Source organism: Camelus dromedarius, chromosome X (genome assembly GCF_036321535.1).
Source record: "Camelus dromedarius isolate mCamDro1 chromosome X, mCamDro1.pat, whole genome shotgun sequence".
Classification (NCBI taxonomy): Eukaryota; Metazoa; Chordata; class Mammalia; order Artiodactyla; family Camelidae; genus Camelus; species Camelus dromedarius.
Genome location: NC_087472.1, coordinates 35,112,367 through 35,127,377, shown reverse-complemented (window position 1 = coordinate 35,127,377; position 15,011 = coordinate 35,112,367). Strand labels below are relative to the sequence as shown.

Sequence of the window (15,011 nt, the reverse complement as noted above, 5' to 3'; positions counted from 1 at the left end):
TCTTTTCTGATATATAATTTGCAAATATTTTCTCCCTTCCCATGCGCTGTCTTTTCACTGTCTTGAAGCTATTATTTGCAGCACAAAATATTAATGTAGTTCAGTATTTTTCCTTTGGTTGTTTGTGCTTTTGGTGTCATATCTAAGTAATTATTAACCTAACCCAAGGTCATGAAGATATATCACGTTTTCTTTTAAGATTTTCTGCTTGTCAATTTCAGCAAAAAAGTAATCTGGAATTATGGTAGGGATTGTTTTGAATCGTAGTATGATTAGATTTTAAGAAAGATCAATTATGCCACATTAAAAGAATGTTACAGATTCATACAGTTCTGCAGTCATCAAATTTAAGAGTTATAGAAATCTTAGATACCATCTAGTCCAGCTCTCAAAGACACATACTATATATAGAGTGCTTTATAATTTACAAAGTGTTCTTTTAATCCAATTGAAGCCTCAAAACAACTCTGTACAATAGGTGGGATAATTCTTTTTATTTACTGATGAAGATACAAAAGAATTAAGTGAATTACAAGGTCATGTAGACAGACTCAGGACTCAAACTTCTGCCTATTGATTCCCTGTCCAGAGTTGTCAATGTACCATATTAATTATGCTTTTTGACTAACAAGGACACTCTCTCATAAATTGTGTCGTTTGTAAACCAAACTACCATCTGACCTTTTACCACTATCCTTATTTCTTAACAACTCGTTAATTATACAATTTTTTTTCCATGTATGACATCCCCCAATCATACTATTATATTTCCTGAAACTTTTATTCTACTCTTCCTTTATAATTATAGGCAGGCACTCCTCATCTTGCATAGTAGTATGGGACTATAAAAATGAAAATGCAAGATGAAACCATGTAAAGGGAGCTTCAACATCAATGGGAAAAATATGATTATTCCATGACCTTTAAAAGTTTTTCTCAAAACACTAAAATCCCTCTTCATATCAGTTATACATGTATAAAGTCATATGTTGATCATTTTGCCTTCACTAGCTTTCTTGGCTGAACATCTAAAGTCTCTCAAATTGTGGCACTGTCAACATTCCTAGAGTTGACTATTTTGTCTCTAACTCCATTTACATTAGATTTAAAATTTCGTTTCCAGTGTTAACATCTTTCATTTTTTTAAAACTGAACTTTCATCATCGTTGGTCAATTTTCTCTTTTGATTATCTATTTTTGTTAAATTTCGAGTTAGTTTATCAATAAGAGACAGAGGCAACACAACTACATGCTTTGCTGTCAAAGCATGACGGGAACAACAGATTCACAGCGACTAATCACTAACAGAATTTGATAGAAGTGAAATGATTGTTCACTGATCATGATGCACAGCAGTTATTAACACAGCGGCTTATGAACTGAAGAGCTAATATATCATGGTAACTTATGTTTGAACCATGTTGTAGTGGACTGATGTTATTTCACTAAATTGTGGTAACAAATTTATGCATATCAGAACTGTGCAAAGCAAGGACTGCCTGTGCCTACTAGAACTGAGAGATACAAATCTTATTTTTAAAATATATCACCATTTTAAGATAAAATAATACCATCTCAAAGAAACAACAGGATACTTCAAATACATGATTTCCTGGTTTTATCAGCTCTGCAAGTGTCCAAATTTTGTGTGGAATTTGTTTATTGAAATATTCTTGTAGGCTGCATAGACAAACTAAAAGTTAGCTTCTTGCTTCAAGAGGTGAATATACTGTGGACATTGCCCAATTGAAACATGTTTTTCTGCTGCTATTCATCACCATTTCAGAGATGAGTTATTATGGTTCCATTATATGAATGTTAAAATTCACTCAGTCTAGAAAAAAATATGTATGAAGAAATTTAGAAAATTAAAAAAATGGAATTTCAAATCAATGAGTAAAAATGAGGCTTATAACAAATGGATTTGGGTTATTTGGATAATTTACTTGGAAAAAATATAGTTTGTCACCTCACATAACATACAGAAAAAGTCAGATGGATTAAAGATGTAAATATAAAGAACAAAATCATGAAAGTACTGGAATAAAATACAAGGACTCTTTTCATAATCTTAGGATACACAGATCTTCATAACAATCAGAAAACTATGCTCCTGATCTTTTCTGTCATATCTGCTTCTCCCCAACATCTTCCCTATCTCAGTATATTGCAACTCCATTCTTGCAGTTGCTCAGGATAAAAACTTTTAGAGTCTCCTTTGACATCTCCTTCTCTCATATTCCATAGGCAAATCTCGCTGACCTGACCTGGAAAATATATTCAGATTCTGACAGTTTCTTATCACTTACACTGCCACCACCCTGATCTAAGGCATCTAAGTCTGTATTATTTAAGTAGTGCCATAACTGGTCTTACTATTTTCACCATTATTCCTTTATGGTCTATTTCCAAATGAGAGCTGTGGTTTTTTTTTTTTTTTAATTAAAGTATAATCATGTCACTCCTTCCAGTCACTCCTCATTTCACTCAAGAGTAAAAGTTCTTACTGTGATCTACAAGGCCCTAGATAATCCATCTGCCATTACCAATCTGATCTCTTCTCCTACTCAGTTTCACCTCAATACTTGGCTTAATCCATACTAGCCTCATTTATGTTTCTCAAATATGTCAGAGTCCCACCTTGGGGTCTCTGAATCACTGCCTGAGGCCACGTGATCAACTGTTATCAGAGAAGCTTTTCATTACTAGCCTATTTCAAAATGTAACAATTCTCAACAATTCTTACCCCCAAGCCTTGCTTTACTTTGCTATACCTTCTAACATACTATAAACTTATTTATTTTGTTTATTTTGTTCATTGACTAGCTGTAAGCTCCATGCAGGCAGTGAATTTGTTTTGTTCATGCTCTATTTCCAGCACCTAAAATAGTACCTGGCACATTGTACATACTGAATAGATATTTTTTGAATAAATGGATGAATGAATGAGTACAACATTCACTTTTGTCAAAATGTTAAACTTCTACGTGATGAAATGCACAGTAAACACTGTCACAAGACAAACAACAGACTTGGCGAAACTGTTTGCAACATATATAAGACACAGTAGATGCAGCTTCACTGTTTATAATGTATTTCTACAAATCAATTGGAAAGATATAAACAAATCCCTTAACAAACGAGGCAAAGAGTATGAACAGACAATTTGCAGAGACATACATATAATATCTTTACTTTGAATCAGGAAAATTCAAATTTAAACAATGATACACTATTTTTTATCCTTAGGTTGAAAAAATTAGAAAGATTGATAATACCCAATATTCATAAAATGAGGAAAAACTAGAAAATTTATTTTACTGATCAAGAGAGTATCAGGGAGTAGAGCTATTTAATTAGGAAAATTTGCCAGTAACTATCAATATTAAGAAGCCATATAGGGTGGGGGAGAGAATAGCTCACAGTGGTAGAGAGCATGCCTAGCATGCACAAGGTCCTGGGTTCAATCCCCAGTACCTCCTCTACAAATAAACAAAAAAACCTAATTACCTACCCCCACAAAAAAAAAAAAAAGAAAGAAAAGAAAAAAAAAGAGCGAGCGAGAGAGAGAAAGAAGGCATATATATGGTGGGTTCCAGCAACTCTACTCAGAATTTATTCTATGGCAACATTTACCAAATAATCTTACGATATGTATGTAAGATACAGATAAGAATACTCAGTGCAACATATGTTTGTAATCATGAAATTACAAAAACAACTTCAGTATTCATAATAGGTTAAATTATTTATGGTTAACCCACACAAAAAATACTATGAAAGTAAAAAAGAATGAGGCATATATTTATAGGCTAATAAAGAAAGTTTGCTAAAATTTACTAAGTTATGACTGCTAGGTCCAGAGCAGATATATTCTATGACTACATGTGCACAATGTATAGAAAACTCAAAATTCTGTGTGTGTATATACACATATACAGAGAGATAGATAAACAGTAGATAGACAGATAGATATAAAGAGAGAAAGAGAGAGAGAAAAAATACATGAGGGATTCAAATTTACACACCAACTATTAAAAGTGGATCTCTATGGGGAAGGGAATGGAATAAATAACACATGTTTTAAAGGAGATTTTCACTTTTACCCTTGATATGTCTGTGTTATTATTTTCAATAAAATATGTATTCATGTCTTACTGATAAAATTGAAATAGAATAGAAAAATCAAGATTCATTTCAATAAACTTTACACTGTCAATCTGCAAATAATATGCAGAAACTTCTCTTGATTACTTCTTACAATAAGTTGATTGGGCAATCAAACTATAGTCTTTTCGTATACTATTAAAGAGAAATTATCCTTAAAATATTATTCACTAAATTCTTATCTCATTAGAAATTTTCACTAATTCCACAGAAGTTGAGCAACACAATTCCTTTTCTAATACTCTCAAAGGGTTTGTGTTGTGACTCAATGATTAAACAATGCTATAAGACAAACAATTCACTGGGAGAGAATATTTGCAACATACATAATAGACAATGGATGCATCTCTGCTAGTTATAAAATACTTCAACAAATCAATATGAATTATTACCTTTTACATGGAGTTCAGCAGTTGTCAAATATTCGTGAGTTCAATGATTCTAAAACAAGTTCTAAATTTGGTTGCTTGAGAAACACCACCAAAGTTTTCACATTAACTATGGGCACAGAGGGATATGTAAAACTGTTTTCAGAGAAGTACCTCAGATACGCAGTTAAGAATACTGCTGCACATTCATTAATTTATAAATTCCTTTGCTTAGAAATCTCTTCAAATTAGTTAAAAATATTAGGACAAAGACGAACAACTCCATCACCAAAAAGGAAAAGAATAGCAAAACTAGGTAGAAATATGCCTTTGGTTTACTGAAATTTACTCAGAGGTTAAGACAGAGGGAAAATAAAGAAATCAGAAAGATTTTCCCCCTTTTTTGGACTGGCTACAAACCCTAAAACATATCTCCTTATAATATAAAAGAAAAGGAATCAATTTCTTGCCCAGAATACACCGTGTCATTCTATAGTTTGTTTAATGACGAATTAGAAATGAGCACAGTATTAAAGAAAAATCTCATCTGCTCGGGCATATACCTAGAGTAGCATTACCTTTGGGCCAGGAAGACCTGGAAGACCAATGCCTGAAATACCAGGATCACCTTTTCCTCCTTTTTGTCCAGGTAATCCCGGGGAGCCAGGTTGTCCAGGAACTCCAGGAGGTCCAGGAGACCCTTTTGCACCCTGGGGGCCTATTAAAAACATGTAACATGTAGTATTTTACAAAATATTCTTTGTGGAATATATATGATGCATATAAGCAAGCAAAAAGATTTTTACAAAGAACTCTGCAAATTCTGATTTTACATAATAATGAGCTTTACAACCAGGATTATATAAAAGCTTGTTTTTTAAGGAAGTTTAAGTGAAAAAGGGTACAGCTGGAGAAAAAAATAAGTCTGTGTATTCTTTCTAAAGTTCTGTCTTTTAATTCTCACTTCAAATATTTGTGCAATGAGAGAGTTCTACCCAATAACTGCCTTAGATATTGTCTCAATTTGATTTTATCAACATTAGCCTCTTTCTTGGTAACAAAGATAGTGAACCATCTTCCATTAATGGAACTAAATATTTGGGAGATTTTCAGCACTCACCTGGAAAACCCATATCACCTATGCTCCCTTTAAGTCCAGGAGGTCCTGTAAGTCCTGGCTTCCCAGGGAGACCAGGGTCACCCTTGGGACCTAGAAAAGTCAAATTGGTAAAATTAAGGCAAGTCAGCAATATTGGGGTTTCCTAGTTTCCTGGAATGAGTTGTAATTAAAATGCAAGCATTGGATTGGATGGATCAGATCTTACTATATTAAGTTCCACAGATCTAAATCAGCATAAAACAGGCAAGAGTTACCTAAGAAATCTCCTTAGGAACACATTACAATATAATCATGGTAACAGAGGTCTCCTAATAAAAATTATTTTAAAAATGCAAAATTTCAACAGGATACCTTGTTTCTTGCCCTAAAACAATCTCAATCACCTGAAGTCTTACTTGTTGTATGTGTACCTTACTATATTTATCATAGATAAATCCAATATAATGAGACTCTTTTAAAAAGATTCAGAAGTGGCTTTCCCATGTAGAGCCTGACAATGCAAGACCAGGAAGAGAAAAGTGGTAATCTGTCAGGATATACCCTCAGTACAGTAGGCCAGAGACAGATAAGGGTTGATCGAGAGATACTGGATTATTCACTCCTATTAGTCATGGCTGTTGTGTTTACACATTCTTCCCAGAGCTTAGCTGTTTGAGCTCTGTTGTGTCACCTAGTTACTCTCCAAGGACCACAACGTTGCCTTAAATATTATTTTCTTGTATTTTTTCTTTCACACTGACTTCTACCTTGGGGAAGATAATGCAGAATATGTGAAGGATAGAAAAGGAGAGAATTTCTCTTTCCAACTACATCAAGGTAATGTAGTAGAGAGTCCAGAGCAGAATAACTGATCTAAGGGGCTATTATTAAGATGGAGACAAGCTGCTCTTTATTCCTTAGGGACCCAACTAAAAGAAAATGGCTTAAGAAGCAGCAAGAAAATTTTATTAGAAATAAGAAAAATAACCATATTGACTGTAAGAGTGATTAATCCTATAACAGATTACCAAGGTAGGTTGTGGAATTTTCATCCTTAGTTTTAAAAACAGAATTGGCAGCCATTTGTCTTACATGGTTTAATGACTGACTAGTCTGAAGACAAAGAACTGAAAAAGTTGAATTCTTTAGGCTCCTATAACTGTCTTATTTACATATGTTGCAATGTATATAAATAAAACACAGCACCTTACTTGGATGAATTTGTTTCTGTGTACGCACTGCTGTCACAAAAAGAAGAAACTAAGCAAAGCAAAATATTCTACAGATCTTGTCTGTTGACACTTGGCCTGAATGGCAACATTTTTGCTTAAAGGAAAGCTCAGTCTCAGCAGCTACCCAAGCATTGTGCCATGACCAGATCTAAAATACCATCACACATGATAAATGCATAATTACTTTGTTTCAGGGTTCAGGACTGGCCATCCAACTGCTACACGTAGTCTATCATATTTACCTGATGGTCCTGGTAATCCAGGTTGTCCACTCAGGCCAGGTTGCCCTGGGTCACCAGGCAAACCCTGGTAACCTTTTGGTCCTGAAACTCCAGGAATACCTTTCAAGGATGAGTATAAGAAAGACAAGTTAGGCTGGTATCATTAATCCATTAAATAAATTTGACAAAGCAAGGTACCCAATGAAATATGAGTGAAATACAGGAACCAGTGATATTCTGATATAGTCTGAACCAATAGCACTCTACTCACTGAAATCCCCCACTTTCCATTTAGCTACCATTAAGAAATTCAGAGCACTCAATAATTAAGTCACTTTCCTTTTTGGGTCTCAGTTTCTTACACTGTGAAATGAAGGAATTGGGGCAGATTATCTCCAACCTATTTCTTAGATTCTACAACTATCTTTGATAACCCTATACTAGAGGCAAATACACTTTACTGCCTCTATTTTGCAGAAGGCATAATGAAAAGAGAAGAGAAGCCTCGCAAGAAGTAAGTCAAGAAAGATATCTCATTTTAACAATAATAAAAAAAAAATAGGTGGCCTTGCCTCTTTCATGACCTTTCAAAACTGCAGTAATGTCTTAAAACTTTTTTTTTTTTGAGGAGAAATCCCACCAAGTCCTGCTCACAGGGAAACACACACCTGCACACATGGGCTTACAACAGTAATGGTTATAACACAAAGGGAGCCACAAACTTTACTACAATCTGCAAATAAACATAGCTAGTTTTAAATTTCTATGTTGTTTAAAAAGCTATTCTGTATAGATTGGATTCTAAGTGCTTTATTTGCTGATTTGTGCTTATTCATATTTTCTGAAGTTTTGTTATGAATATGTTATACTTCTTTTTTAAAAAAGAACTTTTTATTTTAAAAATCAATGTTATATTTCATATCTTATTTGTTTCTAATAAAATAACTACAACACAGTTGTTCCCTAGACCTACTTTCAGTGACTTCTCCCAGGACTGAGCTTGACTGTTTATAGTCTAATAGACTATATAAGGTAGAATAACAAGGAACTGTACTTAAAAGCCATGTATGATATGGATATTAAGACACTATAGGGCAATTATGTACCACTCATCCCCATCTGGTTTCAAGGGGAAAAGAGTTTAAAGGACCAGCAAATTTCCCAAACACAGAAATGTTTTCCAAATAATTCTGGCTATATATTCTTTTTCTCTTGACCACATCCTATACTACTTTCTGGAAGGTCTGAAAGTGACTATTTTAAAATCTCATCGTTTGTGACAGGTAAACAACAACAAAGAAACTACTCAAAGAGAAGTTGACCAGTGAAACAGTACAAATCAGTGAAAATTAATTACTAAAACTTGATGTACCTGAATTAAATGTGCCCCTTGTTGGTGAATCCTGGATTACAAGTCACTTTTCATGCTATTAAAAATTAAACTTCACATATACTGGGAAATTCATTTATAAATAATGCATTCACTCACCTGGTAGGCCAGGGTCCCCTTTCTCTCCCTTTGAGCCCAGCAGATCTGGATCCATTGGTCCAGGAGGACCTGGAAGGCCAGGTTCTCCTTTACTACCTTTTTCTCCTGCAGGGCCAGGAAGTCCTGGTTGACCCTGCAAACCATCATCACCTAAAACCAACATGTGGGGGAAAGACACAGCAGATCAGATTCATCCAGCCAGGATTAACGCGTATAAAGATTATTCATATGTTACATAGTTGGGTAGGCCACTGACCATCAAAAACACTTGTGCACCATATTTACTTTCTACGAATAACTTGAATTCACACACACTTTTACACTCAAATAATAATCACTGTTTCTTCTGGGATTCTTTGACAAATATAATTAACTGGAAAAAATCAAAATCTGATCCCAATATTTTGTTATTTTGAGCTAAGCATTTACCATGTTTCATGGTATTCAAACTAAGCATGCCACCAAGCTGAAAACAGAACCTACTTAAATGTCATGTTGCACAGAAACAAAATACAAGTAAGTGTTGCTCATTTTTAAAAATTAATTAATTAATTTATTTATTTCACCTTTACTCTGGTATGGTTCCCGTACAAGTGTTGCTCATTTTAAAGCAGTCAAATGAAAATATTTTGTATTGACATAAAGCAATATTTAATTTTCTCTCTTTCATGCATCTGCCAGCAAACCCTGAATATTACCTTTGAGACCAGGAATACCACTCCTGCCAGGAATTCCCAAAGGTCCTGGTGGTCCTGGAGGTCCCATCACACCCATTTCACCTTTGGTACCTTTGAAGAATATCAATAAGTAACTTTTACCTTTCCTTGATCTTGGGAAGATAAAAGATAAATTTTAAGATGTCAACTGGAAAACTATTGAGAGTTGGAGGGAAGGCACTACGTTTTAGCCCTTTCCAACTACTGTAACCTTAGTGACCACTATTGCCTATTTCCCTGTGGTAGTTAATCTCTAAAGATGACCCCCAAATGAACCACACTTCCCAGTTCACAAAGCCTTGTGTAGTCTTCTCCCCTTGAATCCAGGAGGACTCCATGCCTCAGCCTTGACTAAGTAACACTGTATGATCCCCAAGGCTAGATCATAAGAAGTCTTGCAGCCTCCACCTTTGGCTCTTGGAACACTCACTTTTGGTTTGGGGGATTCTCTCTTTTGGAAGCCAGCTGCCCTGGAAGGAGAACCACTACCCTGACACTACCATAATGTGAGTAGCCAAAGCCATGTGAAGAGGCACTATGGATAATGAGATACCATGTGAAGAGGCCAAGGAACAGTCAGGTGTCAAAGAAGTGCTATGTTGGAAGTAGATCCTTCACCCACAACCACTCCAGCTGGTGCCATGTGGATCAGAGATAAACGACCCTGTAAAGCCATCCCCTAATTCCTGACCCTTAAATTCTTGAGCAAAATAAAAAGGTTGATTTAAATTTTGAGGTCATTTGTTACACACAAATATATAACCAGAACTCTCAAAGAGAAAAAGTACAATGCAAATAGCAAAATGGGTTTCTTGCAATCAAAGACATTTGACATTTTTTACTTAAAGGATAGTGTCAATACAGAAAAGTACAAGAGAATAATGTACCAGTCATACTAGTTTTAATTTCCTGAATCCGAAACCAGAAAAGACGAAACAAATTACCTGGAAAGCCAGAGGCACCTGCTTTTCCTGGGAGCCCCGGTGGTCCTGGAGGTCCCATAGGACCTGGTGCTCCAGGGATCCCTGGACTGCCTCTCTCACCAGGAGGTCCTGGAACATCAAATCCAGGAGGCCCTGGATCCCCCTTCTCTCCTGGTATTCCATGCAAGCCTAGTTAATACAAATCATTATTAACAAGTATTGAAGCAGTTTTAAGAGATGAATCTGTTTATTTTTCTAGCAAACAAGTGATAGAATATTATATATAACAAACCCAACAGTGAGTTAGAGATACTCTTGGCATCATGTACACAAAACAATCTAACAATAAAAATGCTAGGATTTTTAAGCATATTTCTCTAAGAAAGTGCTTCTGAAATTATTTCAGGTGAAAGACCAATCTTTTCTTAATCCCTGGTCCATCACGGACTATTTTTTTTATTATAAAATACAATAAAAATTACTAGAAAACTAAAATAAAAAACTGAAGACATACAAAATACAATCTTACCTTTTGGTTATTATATTTAACAAATTACACTGTGAAATTGCTTTAAAAGTTTCTAACTGCTTACTCTCAATTTCTTCTAATTTCAATGCAGAGTGATAAAAAACAGTTTGTGATTCAACATTAGTCCATTGACCCCACTTGGATTTGCTAAAAGGTATGATGAATTACTGGGATATATTTCTATGATCCATAGAAGAGTAATTACTGAATAAGTCAATTACATGGGCCCTTTTGACTTTATTTTTGCTTTGTTTTACATGTTGTTTTAAAAATATATTACCATTAGCTTTTGTTGTTAACTTTTGTTTGTCAATAATCCAGCCAGGATTTTATAGAAAAAAGTATGACATTGCAAAAATATTTAGCCTTATTAAATTTTTATAAGATTGCGATACTCCAAAAATCAGGTGGTTAAAAAAGAAGGCTTAGTGAAAAGAATTATATTACAAACATGGCGCAAGTTCCCACTCCAATACTTACCAGCTACGTGACTTAGTGAGTCACTCAATGTTGTTGGTTCTCATTTGTTAAATAGGGATACACTTTAACTGACTGGAAGTTAAGGGATGAAACAGGTGACTATTCTAAGCATCCCTTCAACAATAAGACCTAGTTTTATTGTTGAAGATTCACAGGCTATTATTTTTATAAGAGAGCAAGATGCTGGTATTTTAAGATTTGTTTGATAGCATATATTAGCATGTCCTTAAACTGATAAAATTCACTTTAAAGATTAGAGAATTCCATTTAGTTGGTACAGTAGTGATGGTTCCAATGCTGTCATTTCATAGTAAAATACTATAAAAAGGGGAGAGAGATTTTATATTATTATATTTATGAAGTATGATGAGATACCTAATAATGAGTACTATTATAGCTCTATATGGATCACTACCTATTGTTATATTCAGTCCAAGTAGTTTTTTAATAGCTGAGTTTTCAAGATAACTAATTTGTCCTTTGAAATATCCTCTAAGAGGTCAGCTGTACAACATATGAAAAGAAACCAAAGAGTTCAATCTGGAGAAATCTTATTTGTTTTCCATGTGTAAAGCTTTAAGATGTGGCTTTTGGGGAAAAAAAGATGAATAAAGTTTCAGGATATAACATATAACATGGTGATTATCATAGATAATACTGTATAACATAATTGGTTTGCTATTAGAGTAGAACTCAAGGGTTTTCACATACAAAAAGAGATAAATATGTGAGGTGATGGATGTGTTAACTCAATTGTGGATATCCTTTCACAATGTATATGTATAGCATCATCACAGTGTACCCTTGAAATATATTACAATTCTAATTGTCAGTTATACTTCAATAAAGCTCAAAAAATAATAAAACAAAGGAAAAAATCCTATTTATAGTTTCTCAGAACTATTTTCATGTAATATCTCTTGCATTTTTTAAGATGATTCTATTTGGATGATTTCCTTCTACTATTTGCTCTAAGTATAATACATTCTCAATATTAAAAAAAGAAAAAAGATATGGCTTTTGAGAAAGAACTACAGTACCTGGGAGACCTGAAGTTCAAGAGGCAGGAAGTTACAGTTCAGCAGCAAGATGAGCCACCCAAGCAGAAGCAAGTTGCAAAAAGATTCATTAGGTTAGGAAACAAAACTAACATGTAAAGATTAGAACAAAAAAGTCTACAAATAGAAGTTATTAGATATTGATTCACTACTATCATATATTAGTAATGAGTAAAGAAACTTATTTTAGGCATTTGCTTAGATGCTCATATAACATATACTGTAAAGAAATGTGTTTGCCAACAGAGATACAATAAAACATTTACATTCACAAAAAGTAATACTCTTTGATGGAGATCAGCTTTATACTCTTGTTTATCTCTGATCTTTATATTGCTTTGAATAATCACTTCAGGATGTAAACTCTTAAAGGTTAGTTAGAATTTAATAATTATCTTGAGTTTATACTATAACAGGTTTAGGAGCAGATAACTCAATAATTATTAGTTGATAACTATGATTAAGCAACCTACAGGTACTAGGCAAATATTTCTTTCTTCATTGTTATTAGTAGTACTAGTAACAGAGATTATGCTGTACTTTTCACGGCATAGATCCAGGATGAAGAAAGGCAGTCTAAATTCAAAAGTTCTGCTGAATCTCCTTATACAATAACAGGAATTATATGGATATATCTATAGAGGTTAAGTGCATTAGAGGTGTAAGTGCTTTAAATTTATTGGCAGCCAAAGGGAACCAGTTAATGGAAAAAAGCAGAAAATTTCAAATTTGAAAAACATGCATTATCTGTGAAAACTTAACACACACACACACACACACACACACACACACACACACACACACACACACCCTGCCCAAGGGTTTAATAGCTAAAAAGTTAGAAAACTACAATGTACTCTTCTTCATTTATGAAAATAACATGACTAATTCCTTATGTCTTTGATTCACATTAGTGGTGATAAGCTTGAGCTGATTCAGCCATGCACATGTTCCTGAGATCAGGCAAATGTTAACAGCACATTTGGCTCAGGCTATAGTTTATCTTTGGACATGGAATTGAGTATATTTAACTGACCTCTAAAAGATTCACTGAAGCAGTGATCTTCTAGCTAATGACCAGACCAAATAACAAGAATCAACAACTTCCATTTCTGCCTGGGTCACTAAGGCATGGGATGAAAAGCATTTTGCTTCTTGTACCTTGGCATTTCTTACTTTTATTTCCCTGCTGTCAAATGAGGAAGTGATAATCAACAGGTCTTTAACTTACAAGCATGCATTAAACTGTACAGCTTGCTTTGGAAAAGGGAATGATAAACAGTAAAGCTTAATTAAATAATAGCAGAAAAACAGCAAACTGTGAACATTTCACACTGAAGAGGTGACAACATAGAACGCTTTGCATTAAGTTTTCTATCGCAAAATGAAACACAGCAAGTATATTAAATAAGCTTCTTCTTATAAAAAATTGGTAGTTAGAATTTCAACTACACACCATAAGTCAGGTGTATCAAGATATTAGTAGTAGCCTTGCTGATCATCTGGTTATTGAGATGTATAAACATAAATGGTATTTTTGAAATGGGCTAAGATAATATTTTGCTTTAGTGACATACATAAAAATTTACTTTAAAAGTGAGTATATGTTGTTATTATCAAATATAAAATGTGGTCAGTACTATGGTAAAAAAAATTGTGATATGAGAACATTTTTATATTAATAAGAATGTATTCAATACATTTTCATGCCAATTGCTGTTAACTTCATTTGCTTGTTGAACCAAATTCAAGTTAAGATGTCGAATTCTATGGCAAAGTATATATTTAAAGAAAAAAGAGATGAGATTAAATTCAGCACTATTACTTTACCCCTGTCCATCCTATGTAGACTTTATAAATTTAGCTATATATCCATCAGTTAGAAAGAGAGAGAACATTATATAAATGAAACATTGTATAGTATTAGTTAAATTTGAAAAAGCATAAAAGTACAAATAAATGCATTTTTATCTTGCTCAGATTGGTATTAACAGTGGTCTCTTTCTATTCTTGCTCAGTTGTGATTTAAGAATTCAAAATGCTTCCAAAACCTTCTGCAATTTTGGGAAATAAAAGAGATAACAACACAACAGAAATGATAAATTCATTTCAGCCCCTTTGTGGAACAGCAGGCCAAAGCTATAATTCCCATATCTAAAAATTAATTGTTTTTTCTCAACATCCCTTTGCCACACTAGCTGGACAGATGGTTTTCTCATGAATGTTGAAGCAGCTACTTTTTAACAAGCTGGTTCAAAGCAACACTGTAAGTTTTCTTATTTTTAAATCAGTAGTGACATGTTATGGGCCATTTAAAAAGGTACAATGTGCCATAAAATAACTTTAAAACAGACATAAGCAAAAAGTAACCTTTACATTTCAGGCTTTTTTAATACATTGTTAACCAGTGTTTCTAGATTTTTTAGCATAACTAACAAAATACTTTTTGGCATTTAAGGTCAGAAAATATATTCAGTTGTTTCAAAGACAATGTATATACATCTGAACATCGTGTTTAAGTCATGTGATATACTAAATGTGAATTAAGGAATGATTAAATGTTTCATATTTGTTGTAACATTATAAATTATTACAGTGCTTTACAATAACATAATGTTGGCCCAAGCGTGGCCCTTACTATGCCTGCCTAGATTAAGATTAAAAGAATTCACATTACCAGATGGCTCAGAATCCACAAACTTGAGTAAGCTCTCACACAAATGTGGAGG

At 33.8% G+C, this 15,011-nt stretch overlaps 1 protein-coding gene across 2 annotated transcripts in view; it reads right to left on the bottom strand.

Annotated features, from left to right (window-relative positions):
* COL4A5 (collagen type IV alpha 5 chain) overlaps positions 1–15,011 on the bottom strand; it is a 196,142-nt gene that overhangs the window by 38,202 nt on the left and 142,929 nt on the right. For both annotated transcript variants that reach the window (XM_010992394.3, XM_064482925.1), the window contains exons 31-36: positions 10,237–10,404; positions 9,275–9,364; positions 8,577–8,726; positions 7,109–7,207; positions 5,656–5,745; positions 5,114–5,253 (exon numbers count right to left, since the gene is read on the bottom strand). In XM_010992394.3, coding sequence (XP_010990696.2) covers positions 5,114–5,253; positions 5,656–5,745; positions 7,109–7,207; positions 8,577–8,726; positions 9,275–9,364; positions 10,237–10,404 — 737 coding nt within the window. The remainder of the gene's footprint in view (positions 1–5,113; positions 5,254–5,655; positions 5,746–7,108; positions 7,208–8,576; positions 8,727–9,274; positions 9,365–10,236; positions 10,405–15,011) is intronic.